This window comes from Camellia sinensis, chromosome 15 (assembly GCF_055761805.1).
Source record: "Camellia sinensis isolate YWXY chromosome 15, ASM5576180v1, whole genome shotgun sequence".
Taxonomy (NCBI): Eukaryota; Viridiplantae; Streptophyta; class Magnoliopsida; order Ericales; family Theaceae; genus Camellia; species Camellia sinensis.
Genome location: NC_138975.1, coordinates 15696302 through 15714292, shown reverse-complemented (window position 1 = coordinate 15714292; position 17991 = coordinate 15696302). Strand labels below are relative to the sequence as shown.

Genomic DNA, 17991 nt, shown 5'->3' with positions numbered 1-17991 from the left:
CCATATATTTAAGATGGGAAAATTACCATGTAGTCCTATGTAGGGGATCTATTTCCCTTCTAATCCCAATTTATTTTTAATAGTTTAATAGGTCCACAGTTTTTTTAGTTTTATACCCAGAGGTCCCGTTTTTTATTTTCGTATTTTTAAATGACTGTGTTACCCTTTGTTTTGAGATCTATATGTACGTGAGAAATCAAATTTTTGCTTCATTGAAAAAAAGAAAATCAAATCTTCGTCTCCGCGATCTCGATTTCTCTTCGTTGTGGCGATCTCATTGTGCTGTGTGGTCGATCTCATTGTGCTGTGAGGTGGATCTGGTTGTGCGATTTGAATCTCTGTGTACAGGCGATATCTTCGTACGTTGTCTCTCTCTCTCTCTCTCTCTCTGATGATAGATATATGTATGTGTATGTATGTATCTGTCGATACATAGATATACATATATATGTATATATATATATATATGTCTGTGTGTGTATGTGGTTTGTATTTTGTCGACATATATGTATGTATATATATATATAAGCAAATTTGCGTGATATGTGGTTTGTGTTTGGCGAATTTTGTTTGTTTGATTTTGATTTTGTTGATTTTGTTTGTCGTATAGTGTAATGTGTTTTGAAGTTGTATTTTGGAATTGTGAATTCTGGTGTTTTGATATTGATATGTCGTAAGTGTATAATTTTGCAGTTTTGGAATTGTAAATTGTGTACTGTTGTTATTGATATGTTGTAACTGCATAATTTTGCAGTTTGGAATCTGTGAACAATTGTTTGTTGGTTTCTGATTTTGTAGTATGGAGCGGTGTTTCATGTTAATGTGCAAATACAGTAATTGTTGTGCTGCTATTAAGATTAGTGACGGATGTAGTTATGATGAAGTTGTTGAGAAAATATGTGCGAAGTTCAAGGAGTTGAGTGTTGGTAACTTTTGTTTGTTTTTCTCTGTTCCTGGATATTCTAATTGTATTGTTGAATGTGATGATGATTTGGGGAATATGCTGTCAATGGTAGGTGGTAGTGGTTGTCATGTTGTTGATGTTATTGTGGGGGATAAGAGAGTTGTGGAGGTTGATGATAGTAATTCTTGTAGGATTGATTCTGTAACTTGTGAGAGTTCTTTTGTGAATGATTGTGATGATGTTGGTGGTTTGTTGCGTAGTTTTTATCCAGAACCAGAGAGAGTTTTGTTGTCTGCTAGTTGGAAGGGGATTATACATAGTGTTGGTCAAGAATTTGAAGGTGGAGTGTCGGGGTTCCGCATTGCATTGGCTAAGTATGCGGTTCAGTGTGGTTTTGCAGTGAATTATTTGAAGAATGATGCAACAAGAGTAACCGCTGAATGTATGATGAAGTCGTCTACGGGTTGTAAATGGTTTGTGCATGGAAGGGTGTTGATGGATTCTGGTATTTTTTTTATAATGAAGTTGGATAATGTGCATACTTGTGGGGTTGTTGCTCGTAGATCTTGTAGCAAAATGGTTGGTTCTAGACTTGTGTCTGATATTGTGCAAAATGATATTAGTGATAATCCGTTGACTCGTCCTATTGAAGTTAAAAAAAAGTTGAAGAAGCAATATGGTATAGATGTTTCTTATCGGGTTGCATGGTTAGGAGTTGATAAGGCAAGAGGTGGGTTGTTTGGTGATTTTGCAACTTCTTTTGACCAGCTTCGATGGTACCTTGAGACGGCTATGAGAACGAATCCGGGAAGTGTGTTTGAATTAGATGTGGATGAAAGTAGTGGGTGTTTTCGGAGGTTGTTTGTGGCATTTCATGGATGTTTGTATGGCTTTCAATTTTGTCGTCCGTTGTTGTTTGTTGATGGTACATTTTTGAAGGGGCGTTACAAGGGGCATTTGCTTGCAGCAACATCAAAGGATGGTAATCAAGGTATGTATTTATTTGCAGTTAGTATTGGTTTAGTTTGTCAGTGTGTTATTGTGTTGTGAGTCTGCTAATTTTTGCAGTTTCATATGGGTTTGTTTGCAGGTTTGTTTCCTTTGGCTTTTGCGATTGTTGACGCAGAAAATCAAGATAATTGGATGTGGTTCTTAAGTCAGTTGTTGAAGGCTGTTGGTTCAGGCCGGAGATTGACTTTTGTGTCGGACCGTCAACATGGATTGCTAGACGCTCTTTCAGTGATTTTCCCCAATGCACATCATGCTTATTGCTTGAATCATTTGAAGAGAAATTTGATTGACAAATTGGTGGGACTTCGTACTAACTATAAGCTGTGTTTGATGAAAATATTAGTTAAATGTGCTTATGCGCCAACGGTTGCTTCTTTCCAACATTATATGGAGAAATTGAGGCGTATTGCTGGGAATGGTAGAGTTGATAGTATGTTGGATGGTTTGCAAAATGATAAGTGGGCCAATGCATTTTTTAGAGGGAAACGATATGGTGAGATGTCATCTAATGCTGCCGAGTCTTATAATAATTGGATTGGTGGGGCCCGTGAGTTGCCTATTACTTGTATGGTTGATATGATTAGGGTTCAAATCATGACTCAATTGTCGGATAGAAGAGCTGAATCTAGAAGATGGACTACGAAATTGTGTCCAGTTATGGAAAAGAAGTTGGTGGACTCTTTGGAGCTAGCTAAGTCTTGGGATGTGATTGTTGCTAGTGATACTGTGCTTGAGGTTCATTCTTCTATTTCTTTTTATGTTGATATTGGTAGACAAACTTGTTCTTGCCATGAATGGCAATTGAATGGTTTTCCTTGTTGTCATGCTGTGCATGCTTTGCGTAGTAGTGGTAGAGATGTGTATGGTTTCATTGATCCTTTTTTTCATGTAGATTGTTTTAGAGAGTCATACAAGGAATCTGTTTATCCAGTGCCTTCAAGTGAGAGATTTGACTTTGATGGTGCTAGTAGTTCGGTTATCAAACCTCCTATAACGAAGATGCAGCCCGAGCGGAACAAGAAGAAGAGGATACCTTCAAGGGGTGAGAATGTGAAGCAAATCAAGTGTGGGAGGTGCTTGAAATATGGGAATCACAATAAGAAGACGTGCAAGGCTGCTATTTGAGGCCGCAATCTATTCTTTTGGATTTGTATTTGAATTTGAGGAATTATGATAATAAAAAATGTGATACTTGGTATTATGGAAGTAATGAATAAAGTTGGTTGAATTGTTTTTTGTTTGTTGATGTGTTTTTTACTTATTGAAGTTGTTTTCTAATAGTCTGGTTTTGTTTTTTATTTTTATGGAATGCAGAGAAGGTTGTTGAAAATTTCTTATTGAAACAGTATAATATGGAAAGGCAGTTCATATTTCATAGCGATAAAACTGTATAATTTTGCAGTTTTAAGAATTATTTAGAAACAACCTGATGAAACCGCATAATTTTGCAGTTTTAAAAATTATTAGAAACAAGCTGATGAAACTGAAAAATTTTGCAGTTTGAAGAATTATTAGAATCAACCTTTACTGTATGAAAATATATGCAACCACAAACAGGTAGACAAACAATCAAAAGAAGAACCACAATAATAATAATAATAAGAAGAAGAGCAACAACAACATCAATCATTTTCACCATAACCATGATAACCAGAAAAAGATCATTCCTAAAAGTATATAAAGTACTTGTCACATGTTAAAAAAGAAAAATAAAAAAAAATAAAAAAAAGGTTCAAAGATATGTTCCCTTGAATATTTGTATTGTTAAGAAGTTTGTTCATTGTTTCTATGGTTTGGTATGTTTTGTCAACATTTGGTAGTGCTCGAGTTTCCAAGATCGGTTCTCATCATTGAGGAATTGATTGATGATTTGTGCTCGAAATTTGACCCACTCAGTTGGACGAAGTTTTTTCTGCACAGGTTGCCAGTTGAGATATTGGTTGATAACATTGCAGACGGCAATTGCACAATCATTCCTGCAATGTTTGAGATGAAGTTAATTAGTTAGGTGAAACTGCAAAAATTAGCATATTGGAAGATTAGTTTATGGATTTTGTATCTTACGAGTGTGGGGTTTGTTGTGGGCATTCCTCAATTGATGCAATTTCTGTCTCGCACTCTTGAGATGAAAACATGTTTCCCTGTTTGCTGAGTAATGCTTTATTCCATCTCAGTTGATGTTGTTGCTACAAAATAGTTAGTGGGTGTTTTTGTTAGTTATAGTGATGAGTTTAGATGTTTGTAAAGGGATGGAACTAAGTATGAAATTTTATTTTAACTTACAATTTGCTTTGCAATTTCAAAGTGCTTGTTGTGGCAATCTTTTGCTGGTCTCAAAGAGTCATAGTGTCTCCATATTCCATCAGCATTGTCAAAGACCACAATTATCCAATGGTTGTCGTGGTTGATTGGGAAATGGATATATCTGTTTTTCATTGCTTCTGGAAAATGGCTGTCCATCAGTTTTTCTCTCAGTGCTTGATCTTGGTTTTGTAGTGGAGTCTGTAAGTCATATATATGTTTGAAATATGTCATAAAACTATGTAGTAATACATGTTGATAAAGTAGAAAATTTTGCAGTTGTAAGGTATGTTAAGTTTTGCTTACATTGATGAGTGTTGAGAAAACGTAAGATCTTCCTGCGTATGGATTGCTTGCAAAGACTAGATCGTTTTTCTCAAATTCTTCAATGGTTGGTTGGAGTGCTAATTGCTTTTCTGAGAAGGCATCAATGACCTGAAACATGTTATATATGAGAATGTGTTAGGTTTGTGGAATAGGTTATTGAATATGTACAGAAACTGTAAAATTGTGCAGTTGGAGACCTACATTCCCATATAAGGGTTCCCTGTTGGTCAATCTGCATATATCTGAAAAGTATACGCAGTTTTCATCTTCGCTGCCAGACCAGACACAAGCAGTTGATTGTGTGTTGTTGATGAGTTGAATTTGGTCTTGGTCTTTTTTGGATAGGCTATGCCAAACCTTGTTTGTTTTGCGGCATGAAATGGTGAGTGGCTTGTTTGGGATTGATTATTCCTGGAAATCATCATCACTTTCCAATACTTGAAGATTTGTCTTCTTTTGATTGGCATGCTCTTTTGGGTTTGTTTCAGCAGCAACTGGTTTCTCTTGGCCAATATGTTCTTGCATCTTTTCTTTCTGCTGTTGTTTTGCTTCATGAGCACCCTCTTTTTTGTTGTCATTCTTCTTCTGTTTTTCTTCATTGGTACCCTGTGTTGGTTTGGGTACATCAGCAGCAGTTTGTGTCTTGTTTGTTGCATCTTCTTTGGGTTTGGTCATTGGTTGGTATTCAAAATCTGGGTCATGTGCTTGTTTTCTTGATTTTTGGTTGATTCTTTTGACCATGGATCTTTGTTGGGGACTGCCAGTTTTTTTGGTGGACATTTCCTTCAATTGATCTTCTTTTTTATGCAATTCAGCCATGAATTTTTGTTCCATTTCTTGCATTTGTGCTCTCAGGGCTGATATGAGCTTGTCCTTGTCGTCCTCTTTGGTTGGTGTTTGTGGTTGGTCATGACCTATAAAAATGTTGGATTGTGTTTTGGTTAGTTTAATGAAATTTTGCAGTATGCTTTAGTATTAGACAATAGTTTACCTTGTGCATGAAGTATGTCAGATTTCTCTTGCAGTTCTTCTTGTTGGTTTGTCAGTTCTTGTTCATTGACTTCTTCGTGTTGGTTTGTTTGTTGTTCTTCTTGTTCTTGTTGTTGGTCTTCTTCTTGATCAAGGTGTTCTTCTTCTTCTTCTTCTTGTTCTTCTTCTTCTTCTTCTTCTTGTTCTTCTTCAGTTTCAGTTTCTTCTTTTTCTTCTTCTTCAGTTTCTTCTTCATCAGTTTTTTCTTCATCAGTCACTTGATTTTTTTCATCATCACTCTTTTCTTCTTGTTCATCACTTTGTGGTTCTTGTTGTGGTTTTTGCTTTCTTTTCTTTTTTTTTGTTGTGCTTCTTTTTCTGATTGTGATTCTGATTCTGAATGATGTTCTTCTTCGAGAAAGTCATCCTCATCACTGTCTAGAAGTGTTCTTTTTTTTGTTGCTTTTGTTTTCTTTTTTTGCTTATTGTCCTTTTTGTGGTCTTGTTTCTTTGCTGAAGAGTCTGTTGATGTGCTTTGATTGATATGCAATAACTGTATTTCTTGTTCAGTTGGGGTTAAAGCACTTTGGTTAACCTGCATTGGAACAATGTGGCATATATCAGTAATACTGTAAATTTGGTCAGTTTCATAAGATGAGTTGTACTGTGAGTAATGTGGGTTAAGTGTCGAAATATGTTTTTTGAAACTGAAAAATGTTACAGTTTCATAACATGAGTGATGTTAAAGAAGTGTGTGCTTTGAAACTGAAAATTTTCACAGTTTCATAATGTGATTTGTACTACAATGAATATGAAAGGAGTGTTGAATAGATTTGTGCTAGGATAGTATAGAAGAGTTTGAATACCTTTTCAAAGTGAGCGAGGCTGATGTGTTTCCACTTGGAGTACATTTTGCCAAGGTTCCATTTCATAAACCTTGGGAAGCCTTCTTTGTTGGATGGTCGGAGGAGTTTACTGTGCTCACAGTACCAGTACTGTAAAAAAAAAAAAAAAAAAAAAGTTGAAATATGTTAGATAGTTAGAAATAGGTGAATGTCTGATATTTTTGTGGGAAGTAGTTGAGTAATGTGTTTACCAAGAGTAACATGACGCATCCAGTGACATGCCTTGGGTTGTTGTTTGCATTTGCCATTGAATTCATCAGTGTGTCTTTTATTGCCTCAACCCAATTGTACTTCTTGATGTTGTTGAGATTGTCAACATAGTTGAGGAAACTCCAACTGAGTGTATGGCCTGTTGTGGGCATGAGAAGTTTCAAGCACAAGTAAAGGGTGATTACCCTTGCAAGATCTTGACAATCATTGGTTGATTTTCCTTTTTTTGTTTGTTGAAACATTTTGGTCAAAGACTTGCCATCCAATCTCTTGACTGATTTGCATCTTCGTTTGTAAAATGGAAGCTCAAAATCCTTTGGTCTTGCATAGGATTTGGTGATGATGCTGTCTTCTCCACAGTCGATACCAAAAATGAGCTTGACATCACTGGTTCTGAGTTTCATTTCCTTTTTGCCAAGTACAAATGATCTTTTTCTTTTGTTGTAGAGTGTTGTCATTTCTGCTACAATGGAATTGTAGCATCTGCACCAAGAGGCCTTCAGTTGTGTTGAGGAGAGAGCATTTATAAGGGGCCAAAAAGGGGTTTTTTGCAGATCTGTCTGTTGGGCTTTTGTGAATTTGACCCCCTTCAACAGTTTGATTACCGTTCCGATGTTGGAACGATAATTAAATTGTTGGACTCTCTTTGCAGGGACTGCTGGTTTTTTTTCTTTTGATGCCTTGGTTGTTGTTTTGGGAGTTGATTGGCTTTCTTGGAGCTTTCTTTTTTTGGTTGGAGGAGCTTCTTGGTTTTTTGTTGGCTTTCTTTTGTTTGTTTTTGTTGTGGTTGGAGGTGTGGTTGGTGTTTGTTGGGTGGGTGGGGTCTGTGGTGTAGTTCTTGGGCTTTTTCTTGTAGGTGGTGTGGTTGTTTTGTGGGTTTTTTGGTGGGGTCTGTTGGATTTGGTTGTTTTTGGGTGTGGTGGTGGCATTTGAGTGGATACAGGAGAGGGACTTTCAAAAGGGGAGATGGTTAAATCCCTGATTGGATTTGTGGGCATACGAGTTTGTTTCTTCCAATATCTTCCAACAGCTATTTCTGAAAAAATGAAAGTGACAACAGGGTATGAGTAATATAGTGACAAAACTGTATAATTTTAAAGTTTTATATGCAGTTTAATATGAAGTTATATGTATTTTGTTCGTAAGAGTTACGAAACTGTATAATTTGACAGTTTGATTTGCACTTTATAATAAGTTAGCTATTTGTTTTGAGTAGTGGTTAAACTGTGTAATTTTGCAGTTTCATTTGCATTTTGAATAAATTTAGATATGTTGCTTGTATAGTGATGAAATGAAACACTATGATGTTGCAGTTTTTATAAGGAAACAGTATGAACAATAGGAACAGCCCATTGTATTTTGTAAAAAGCAACAATAACAACAAGAAGATTAAAAATTCAAAAATAAGAATAAGAGAAGCCAATATTGAACAACAAGAATAAGAATAAGGTGTTGAATGTGTAAAAATAGGGATTTATGTGCAAAAACAGTGTTTAGAATGTTGAAAAACAGGGGACTATATATATATTAAAAGAGGGTTTATACATTTGGAAGTATGTAAAATGTGTATATAAGAAATATTAAAGAATGATGTACAAATGTGAAAAATAATGAATAGGTGAAGAGAGATGTTACTTTTTTTCCCCATTTTTGTGAATCGGAAGTCAGGAACTATGAAATCTCTTCAGAGTGGTGATGGTTCTTCGTGTTGTTGAGAGTCGCCGATTAGAGAATATGAACGGCTTGGTGTTGTGTTGAAGTTGAACGGTTTGGTTTTGTGGTTAGGGTAGGGTTTCAGAGAGAATGGAGTCGAACGGAGGAGAGATGGAGGATTGAGAATGCGATTTCGAGCGGCGGAGATGTAACAGTGTACTGATCAGACTGAGATGATTGTGGGTGATGAAGATGAACGGTTACGTTTTCTGGTTAGAGTTAGGGTTTCAGAGGGGATGGAGTTGAACGGAAGAGAGATGGAGGACTGAGGAGTCGATTTCGAGCGGCGGAGACGTGACAGTGTAGTGATCGGACTGAGATGATGGGGACGTGGGAGATGGTTGCGCGCGTGTAAATTGGATGATATATTGTGGGTATTTTTATCTTATTATTAATTTGAGGACTTAATGGAGTATTAAATTTATTTTGGGTCTAAATGAGGTATGATATGTTGGGCTTGGACCTTTGGGTCAGTCTCCCATTTAAGATTACATGTCCCAGTCCAGCCTGGACCAGCCCATGGATTATGAGCTCAAATTTACCGCAAAATATGCATAAAAAATTATCAACAACCAAACAGAGCGCAATGAGGTCCTTCACTTCTAAAAGCTCTCTTCTCATGTCTTCCCTCTAAATCAATGGCTTATTCTTGTCTCCCCTCACTGTTTTCAGTGAAATCAGTCTCATGGGACACCCATCAGAGACTTCCTTACAACCCACATCGCACCCCCACACCCAAGAAACCCAACAAAACCCCCAACACTCTCACTCTAACCACCACATCTACTACTAGCCCCATCGTAGAGTCCTCAATTTCAACGCTTCTCAGCCGCAACAGTCAAACCCCTTTTCAAGGTAGTGTTGTTGTATGTGCTTATATGTGTGTTGTTTGTCATTGCGTAACTGGGTTCTTGTTTGATTGCAGAGAAATTGGAGGAAACCTATCTGGGTTACGATAGATAGTGTTGTTTTATGTGCTTATATGTGTGTTGTTTGTCATTGTGTAACTGGGTTTTTGTTTGGTTGCAAAGAAATTGGAGGAAACTTATCTGGGTTAGAAGTGATAGTGTTGTTGTATGTGTGTATACGTGTGTCGTTTGTCATGGTTTAACTGGGTTTTTGTTTGGTTGCAGAGAAATTGAAGGAAACTTATCTGGGTTAGGAGAGATAGTGTTGTTGTATGTGTTTATATGTGTGTTGTTTGTCATGGTTTAACTGGGTTTTTGTTTGGTTGCAGAGAAATTGGAGGAAACTTATCTGGGTTAGGAGTGACAGTGTTGTTGTATGTGTTTATATGTATGTCGTTTGTCATGGTTTAACTGGGTTTTTGTGTGGTTGCGGAGAAATTGAAGGAAACTTATCTGGGTTAGGAGAGATAGTGTTGTTGTATGTGTTTATATGTGTGTTGTTTGTCATTGTTTAACTGGGTTTTTGTTTGGTTGCAGAGAAATTGGAGGAAACTTATTTGGGTTATGAGAGATGGTTGCCGAGTCCTCCGAAAGTGGAGAAGCCTCGCTCGATATACAATGCGGCATCACTAGCCTATATTGGAGATTGCATATACGAGGTTGTTGTTTGTTTGCTTTTACTTGAATTATGTTTATTTATTTATTTATTTTATTTATTTATTGGTGTTGTTCTCTGGATTGCTTGGTTTGAATTAATTTGCACATGAACAGAGTTTGTAATATAACTCAAATTACTTGTTCTGACTGTGAATTTTTTAGTTTTGCACTATGTCTATATGAGTTATGGGAGGGTTGTATGTTAGGTAGCCGATAGCTAACACGTAAAAAAGGCGCTCGGATTCCTTGTGAAGATGAATACTACTTTGAATCGTTTAAATGTTAGGTCGTTCCCCTCAAGTGACGCGTTGCGCCTGCCTCCGGGTGTTTCGAAAATTGAGCAAGGGGCGCCGCATCGACCCCTGGGTTCGGTGAAAAATGGGCAAAGGTTTCCATGTTTTTCTGGGCTAGCGCGGGTAAAGAAGATAGTTCATGACTATAGGTTTAAACATAAGAACCTTAACTAGTAAGACGATAGAATTGGTAGATGTTATGATTAGGAGGAGAGTTAGTATAGCTTCCATACAAGAAACTAAGGGGACGGGAGAGAAAGGTAGGGATATTGAGGATACCGGTTTTAAACTATATTATAGTGGTAAGGATAGACGCAGGAATAGAGTAGGAATCATAATTGCCAAGGGTCTTGTGGAGAGTGTAGTGGCGGTCACTAGGAAAGGGGATAGAATTATGCTAGTTAAATTAGTTATTGGAGGGAATATAGTGAATGTTATTAGCGCTTACGCCCCTCAAGTAGGATTAGATGATCAGACTAAGAGGGAATTTTGGAAGCAAATGGATGAGATCTTACAGGAGATACCTGTAGGAGAAAACCTGATTATAGGTGGAGATTTTAATGGCTATGTGGGCATAAATAAACTAGGCTACGAAAGGATGCATGGTGAATACGGTTTTGGTGACAGAAATGATGCTAGAGAGAGTATCTTAGATTTTGCGTTGGCTTCTGACCTGGTGGTAGCCAATACTATGTATAAGAAGAGGGAGGAGTATTTGATAACCTTTAAGAGTGAATTAGTTAAGAGCCAAATAGATTACTTCTTAGTGAGAAAAGTGGACCGCCTAAAATGCAATGATTGTAAGGTGATTCCTGGAGAGAGTCTGGTTTCTCAACATAGAATTTTGGTACTAGATTTATGTTTTAAAGGGCAATACTAAGTTAGGAAGGATGGCGGGCGTCGTAGGATGCGATGGTGGGACTTAAAAGGGGATAAACTAGAAATATTTAAGAATCGAATGGATAAGGAAGGTACATGGGACTTAGAAGGTGATGCTAACACTATGTGGAACTCGATGACTAATTGTATGAGGAGAATCTCAAGGGAAGTGCTTGGAGAGTCGAAAGGAATAGGACCCAACTCTAGGGAAACTTGGTGGTGGAAGGAAGAGGTTCAAGCGGTAGTTAAGGCAAAAAAAGAGTGTTTTAAAAAGTGGCAGAATGATAGAACTAAGGAAAACCTTAAGAGTTATTGATTAGCTAATAAGGAGGTCAAGAAAGTAGTGAGAGAGACTAAGTTGAAAGCTTATGATGACCTATACACTAGATTAGATAGTAAGGAGGGAGAGAAGAGGGTAACAAACTTGCTAAGATACGGGAGAGGAAAATAAGAGATTTTAATCAAGTACAGTGCATCAAGAGTGAGGATTCTAAGGTATTGGTGAAGGATGAAGAGATTAAGGAAAGATGGAAGAATTATTTTGAGAAACTATTAAATGAGAAACATGGAGGTATGGCAATAGGGGAAGAAATAGCCAGTGATATGATAAACCAAGACTATAGGTTCTTTCGCAGGATTAGGAATTTTGAAGTGGAGATTGCACTTAAGAAGATGATATTCAATAAGGTTTTAGGACCCGGTGATATCCCTATTGAAGCTTAGAAGTGTTTGGGTAAAAAGGGAGTTGCTTGGTTGACTAGGTTGTTTAGCAAAATTTTATTGACTAGGAACATGCCAGATGCGTGGAGGAAGAGTATTTTAGTGCCAATCTATAAGAATAAAGGTGATGTCCAGAATTGCAACAACTATAGAGGAATCAAGCTAATGTGTCATATAATGAAAGTGTGGGAGAGGGTAATGGAATGTTGATTGCGAGAAATAACAGAGGTGTCAGAGAATCAATTTGGGTTTATGCCTGGTAGGTCAACAATGGAAGCGATCTATCTTTTGAGGAGAGTAATAGAAAAGTATAAAGAAAATAAAAGAGACATTCATATGGTGTTTATTGACCTTGAAAAAGCATATGATAGAGTGTCCCGGGATATAATATGGTGGGTGTTAGAGAAGAAGGGGGTGACAAAAGGTTACATTGACGTGATTAGGGACATGTATGGAGGGGTGGTGACCACTATTAGATCGCCAGCTGGAGAGACAAATGAATTTCCTATCACTGTAGGGTTACACCAAGGATCTACCTTAAGTCCTTATCTTTTTGCTTTAGTTATGGACGAGTTGACGAGAAATATTTAGGATGACGTGCCATGGTGTATGCTTTTTGTAGATGATATTGTGCTAGTGGATGAGACTAGAGAAGGAGTTAACACAAAGTTGAAGATTTGGAGAACAACTCTTGAATCTAAAGGATTCCGAATAAGCAGAACTAAGACAGAGTACATGGAGTGTAAATTTAGTAACAGTAACAATGAAAGCAGAGGAGAAGTGAAGATTGATAATCAAGAACTGCTTAAAAGTAAACATGTTCGTTATTTAGGGTCGATTATCACAACAACATGAGAGATTGATGTAGATGTGGCCCATAAGATTAAGGCGGGATGGTGTAAGTGGAGAAGTGCGTCTGGGGTATTGTGCGATAAACGAATACCCACTAGACTAAAAGGTAAGTTCTATAGAACGGCTATTAGACCAGCTATGTTGTATGGGACGGAGTGTTGGGCAACCAAGAAACAACATATATATATGATGAGTGTGGTTGAGATGAGGATGCTAAGGTGGATGTGTGGTAAGCCTAGACAAGACAGAATTAGGAATGAGTGTATTCGGGAATGGGTAGGAGTAGCACTGATAGAAGATAAGTTGAGAGAAAATCGATTAAGATAGTTTGGTCTTATTCAACGGAGATCAATACAGGCAGTAGTGAAGAGATGCGATGCTGTAACGGTAGATGGAAGTGTTAGGAGAAGGGGTAGGCCTAGATTAACATTGGCTAGCGTTATAAATAGAGATATGAAACTATTTAATTTGACTAATGAAATGACCTTTGATAAGGTCGCGTGGAGAAGAAGGATTCATGTAGCCGACTCCATTTGATGGGACGTAAGACTTTGTTTGGTTTGGTTTGGTTTGGTTTGTGCCTAATCATTTTTCTGTGGATAACCAAACCAAAAATATGTACTTTACGAGAAATACTTGTTCATATGTATATATATATGTTATTTTCCACCCCAACCAAACAAAAAACTAGGTTTCGCTTTTGTCATTGCATTTTCCTTTCATTTATTTTCCACTCAAGTTCCAAACATAGCCTAGATGTGGTATATAAAATGAAAGGTTCATGATCACTGAGTGTCAAGGTTACAAAATATTTTGAGATCCATAATAGTATAACAAAGTAAGTATCTTTCAAATGTGTTTTCATTGGGGCTGGGAGACACTTTATGTTTTGATACTATGATGCAGTGTGGGAAACAAGAGATTGTTTTCAAGAGATATGAATTCAATGAAAGGATTAAATAAATAAATTCACTAGAGGGTTGCAACTAACCCATTATATAATGAACTTTAATGAAATTGTGAGTAGGTTAAATGAATCACCAATAGATGAAAGGTAAGAAACCTGTCGTGAAGGAAGTTGGATGGATTGGCTGGGTAAAACTAAACTATGATATCAATTAACTTCTCATTCTAACCTTAGTGCCATTGGCTTTGGTTGCATAAGTTGGAATTGGGACACCCTTGTTCAACAGTTTGAGAATTCATATCTGGAATTACAGAATTACAATATCAAACCTGTTTGCTACGAGATATGGAGTCATCGATGTGGAGTGAAAAATCAACTTTGCATGAGTAAAAAAGGTCTACTAATGTCATTCTGGAAAGCAAATCCACTGTCATTGCGTTAGGAAGCTAGTAATCCCTTACGTGGAATTAAAATCATAATGCTCCTAATTTGCCTTTTCGTAGTTATTGACGTATTTACCTTCTTCATTAAGTTCACCCTTCCCGTAATTCTTTATGTTTCTTGATCTATATGCAGCTATATGCTAGGAGACACTTCTTGTTTCCACCACTGAATATTGAAGAATATAATGACCGTGTAATGGCAGTAGTACGTTGTGAGGCACAGGTATGAACTGATCATATTTCGTCATAATATGTGGATGTTTAGCTGAATTAGCAATAATTTGGATTTTTTAAGGATGTTGTCCATATATTGCTGCAAATTTCAAGAGTATAATAGTTACCTTTCCTTAGCATAGAGTTTTGGAATTTTTCAGTTTTCATGGTAATGAAATTCTTTGGTCTGCAATGGTTTTCCTTAATCATTTTATTTGCTTTTTTTTTTTTTTTTTCCTCCCCTTTCTCTACTTGTGTACATATTTTTTGGATGCCAAGCACGTGATGAATATTTAGAGTTACCCTTTTATTTTCTAGCATCACCTACACATTTTCCATCTTTACAGTATTACTTCTGTGTATGTCGTAGTATGAATGCAATAATCTGGGTTGTATTTGAAGGTCATTGAGTTTGACTGCTGCTTGAGAGTATCACTTTTGTGCTTCTATATCCCTTTGTAATCCCCTCCTTACTTTCCTTCCCCAAGGCCTATCTTGCTCAACTGTTTCTTCTTTTGAATCTTTTGTATTTATGGAAAAATTTTAAATATCTGTGGTTGATCTGTTTCAGGATGCAATGCTTCAGAAACTTCTTAATGAAAATTGCTTGACACAAGAAGAAAGGTTTGTATTATGTCTATTGTTCTCTTTAAATTTCTTTACGGAGGGGATGGTTAATATACAAACGACCCTAATGTTCATAAAGAGCTAATAGGTGTTCATACCTAAATAGTAAAGTATTTGGAAGGAGTTATGCTACCTTATTTTTCATAGGAGAAATGATGATATAATTAAATATGCCAGAGGACAAGTAATGCCTTTTAGAGCTTTTGAATTTTCAATCTTAGTGCCCCTGACATTTATTTTTCTTTCTTTTTGACTACTGAGTTTCATGGAACTTCAATGAGATTCTCTCTCTCTCTCTCTCTCTCTCTCTCTCTCTCTCATATGCTCAACTCAATAAAGCCTCGTCCCAGCTACTTGGAGTTGGGCTACATGAATACTATTTCTCCATTCTATGGGATCAGGGGTCATTGCTTCATTTTTTTAATTTTTTTTTTAATACTTTCAGTGACCCACTGGAAGCTACTTGTGGTCAAGGTTGTGCTTCTCACATATGATACCTTTTAGAAACCTCTATAAGTGTTGTGCTTTTATTTGTAGTTATCTGTTCAATGTTAAAAAGGTTATTAATGGAAACTGGAAAGTATACTAGAGTTTTTGCCATTGACGAAGTTGCTATACTAACAGCATTTAATAAATCTCTACCGTAGGGATGTTCTTTGGTGGGGAAAAAATGCTATACTAACTCACATTCTACTGTAGGGATGTTCTTCGGTGGGGAAAAAATATTGGTTCAGCTAAAACACGGACCAAAAAGCGTGCTGGTGTAGCAGTTTACAACAGAGCGTCTTCGCTAGAAACACTGGTCAGCTTCCTTCTACCTAATGCCTTCTGATCCAGTATGTATCATGAGGCCTTGTTTGGCAACTCAATATTTTAGCCTAAAAGTTAAAAAGTCACTGAAAAAATTAAAAAGCCAATAACTTACACCAAAAAGTTAAAGATTCCCTTTTCTCTCTACTTGTTGCACTTCTTTTCGTAAAAAATCAAAAAGTCATTCGACATAGAGTTTTTATATTAAAGCATTGATGGAAGAATTCTAGAGTCATGAGATAAGAGATGAATTTGGCTTGGTTTAAGTGACCTAGTTGCATAATTTGATGTAGATTGGTTATCTCTACCTGACAAATGTGAAACGTTTGGAAGAGATCATGCTAAAGTTGGGTTTCTCATGTGATGCTTCACCCAAATTGACCTTGGAGCAAGCCAATGGTAAATTATTCCTTGTTGATTTTATATTCAGTACTTCACACTTCCTGCACCATGCTTAGAACTTAATGTAGTTACCTTTTTTATTTGTACAGATTTGTGTGGCAAAGTTTTGCTTCTCATGCTTTATATCCATGATTGTGTCCATGTGCCAATACCTTATTTTGGTGGTTCTTAGACCCAGTTCCTTTTGTAGTAATGGGAAGCAAAGCTAGGAGAAAAATGTTCATTTAAATTTGATGATATATTTGGTTTCTTGTAAAAATGGGTGGCAAACAATCCTTATTACCGCAATGTCTGCTTTTGGCAGAAGACTAACATCATGTCCCTAGAAGAAAAGAAAAGAAAAAAAAAAAAAAACTCATGAGATGAAACAAGTTCCCCCCCCCCCCCCCCCCCCCCCCCCCCTTCTCTAAAATGCAGTCCTTCCAGCCATAGTCGAAGTTCTTATGCTTTGTCCATGTTATCTCCCATGCATTCCAGTAGGATGTATCAGGTGCTTCTGTGTGTCATCCAATTAGCTCCAAATCTTATGATACGAGGATACTTTTGAATTATTGAAATCCATGTTTAGAAAGGTTCCCGTTCTCTTTGAAATTGGTTGATAGTGAAAATATTATATTTCATGGATCATGAGGTTGTCGTGGTGAAAAGGGCCACCACTTTCATGTTTTGTTTTTGGTGATCAAACAAAGATATGGGACCCATGCTGTAGGCCAAGTGGTCATGAGGGGCACTTAGGTGCCAGTGAGGTGATGTATGAGATTTGAGTCAATGGTGTGGCGTTGGCCTATTGTAATAATCTAATCTAACTCTATTAACCTACTAACATCCTACTGTGTGATAGAAAGAAAAAAAAAAAGACAAAGGTTTTGTGGACTTCTAGATTGTTTTATGAAATTAACTCTCATTTGGTAGATTTGTACTGCTTTTGTGTTCAGCTTTTACATTTCTATTTAGAGACAATATTCTTTTTATGAATTCATAATCTTCAGTGTTTTTGAAAGTTTTCCAAAGCTATTTTTCACATTACGTTTCTTCAAGGTTGTCGCCTATGTCCTCTTAGATAAATTCTTGATGGCATCACTGCTTTAGTTGGAAGTTTCATTTTCTCTTTTCTATATTGCCAATACGTTTGATTGGTTAACTATTCTTCTCTTTCCTTTCCCTCCAGGCCTACAATGATGATACTCGATGAAGACAGGGATTTGAACTCCGGCTTATTTTATGAACTGACGAGCTTGATTTTCAGTGTCAGTTACAGGAAGAAGCCATTGATAAAAACATCAAAGGTCCATTTTGTACAGAAATAATTCTTCGAAAGGGTGTAGTATAATTACTGGAAAATAGTTGTCTTTTGGTAGTTTACATTCTTTAGCATTCTCCCAACCTTCATTTTCCACAAAATTGCATTCACAAAACTTTATGGTAAGACTTGGGTGAAATGGTAGCTACCTTTATGCATCCTCAATTATACTCGACTTGGTTTTGCTTCATCTATTTTTTTAAAAAATACTTAGTTGGGTCTCTCCTAATTCACCGTTGTATGGCTGACTGGCTATTACTAGCTACTCTAGCTTCATGCAAGCGAGTTGCAGCCTGCAATTCAAACTAGAGGGTTTTTAGAGTTAGCTCACCCTCTCAGGATTGTTACCCTTTGTCCCAGTCATTGTACATGTGTCACTAGTCACATTAATTGGTTGATTGACAGTATATTGATCACTACCTACCAAAGCATCATAATGTTAGGTATCTTGCCCTACAGAAAGGGAAAGAAAAGGGGTTCCATTGCTTTTTCCATGTGAAAATTTTGAATTAGATTGTGCAACTTTGAAATCCGATATTGTTTTTCATAGAAGTCCAAGGCGTTTGGTTTACTGTTTCATAGGATTCGATAGGCTTTGTTTTGGCACTGTTATGATGAGGAATCTCATGAAAGCTGTGTC

At 36.8% G+C, this 17991-nt stretch overlaps 4 protein-coding genes across 5 annotated transcripts; 2 read left to right on the top strand and 2 right to left on the bottom strand.

The window, feature by feature from the left end:
* Positions 1-544: 544 nt before the first annotated feature.
* Positions 545-3040, top strand: LOC145812816 (uncharacterized). Its single transcript, XM_082908043.1, has 2 exons — positions 545-1895; positions 1995-3040. Exons 1-2 carry the CDS (start codon positions 800-802, stop codon positions 3038-3040), a joined length of 2142 nt encoding a protein of 713 aa, XP_082764169.1. The 5' UTR covers positions 545-799.
* A 508-nt stretch (positions 3041-3548) lies between these two features.
* On the bottom strand, positions 3549-5247 carry LOC145813375 (uncharacterized). Its single transcript, XM_082908664.1, has 4 exons — positions 4523-5247; positions 4199-4417; positions 3980-4101; positions 3549-3891 (listed from the first exon to the last, which is right to left on the bottom strand). The coding sequence occupies exons 1-4, from the start codon at positions 4658-4660 to the stop codon at positions 3702-3704; spliced, it is 669 nt and encodes a 222-aa protein (XP_082764790.1). The 5' UTR covers positions 4661-5247; the 3' UTR covers positions 3549-3701.
* Positions 5248-5738: 491 nt separating this feature from the next.
* Positions 5739-6943, bottom strand: LOC145813374 (uncharacterized). The gene is made up of 3 exons (XM_082908663.1): positions 6609-6943; positions 6379-6507; positions 5739-6107 (listed from the first exon to the last, which is right to left on the bottom strand). Exons 1-3 carry the CDS (start codon positions 6867-6869, stop codon positions 5787-5789), a joined length of 711 nt encoding a protein of 236 aa, XP_082764789.1. The 5' UTR covers positions 6870-6943; the 3' UTR covers positions 5739-5786.
* Positions 6944-8899: 1956 nt separating this feature from the next.
* Positions 8900-17516, top strand: LOC114278693 (uncharacterized). 2 transcript variants are annotated; one of them, XM_028220791.2, is made up of 7 exons: positions 8900-9195; positions 9786-9907; positions 14133-14222; positions 14784-14836; positions 15539-15641; positions 15943-16048; positions 17220-17516. In XM_028220791.2, exons 1-7 carry the CDS (start codon positions 8979-8981, stop codon positions 17228-17230), a joined length of 702 nt encoding a protein of 233 aa, XP_028076592.2. In that variant the 5' UTR covers positions 8900-8978; the 3' UTR covers positions 17231-17516. The 2 variants fall into 2 exon arrangements, with proteins under 2 accessions (XP_028076592.2, XP_028076594.2); XM_028220793.2 differs by lacking the exon at positions 15943-16048.
* The last annotated feature ends 475 nt before the right edge of the window (positions 17517-17991 follow it).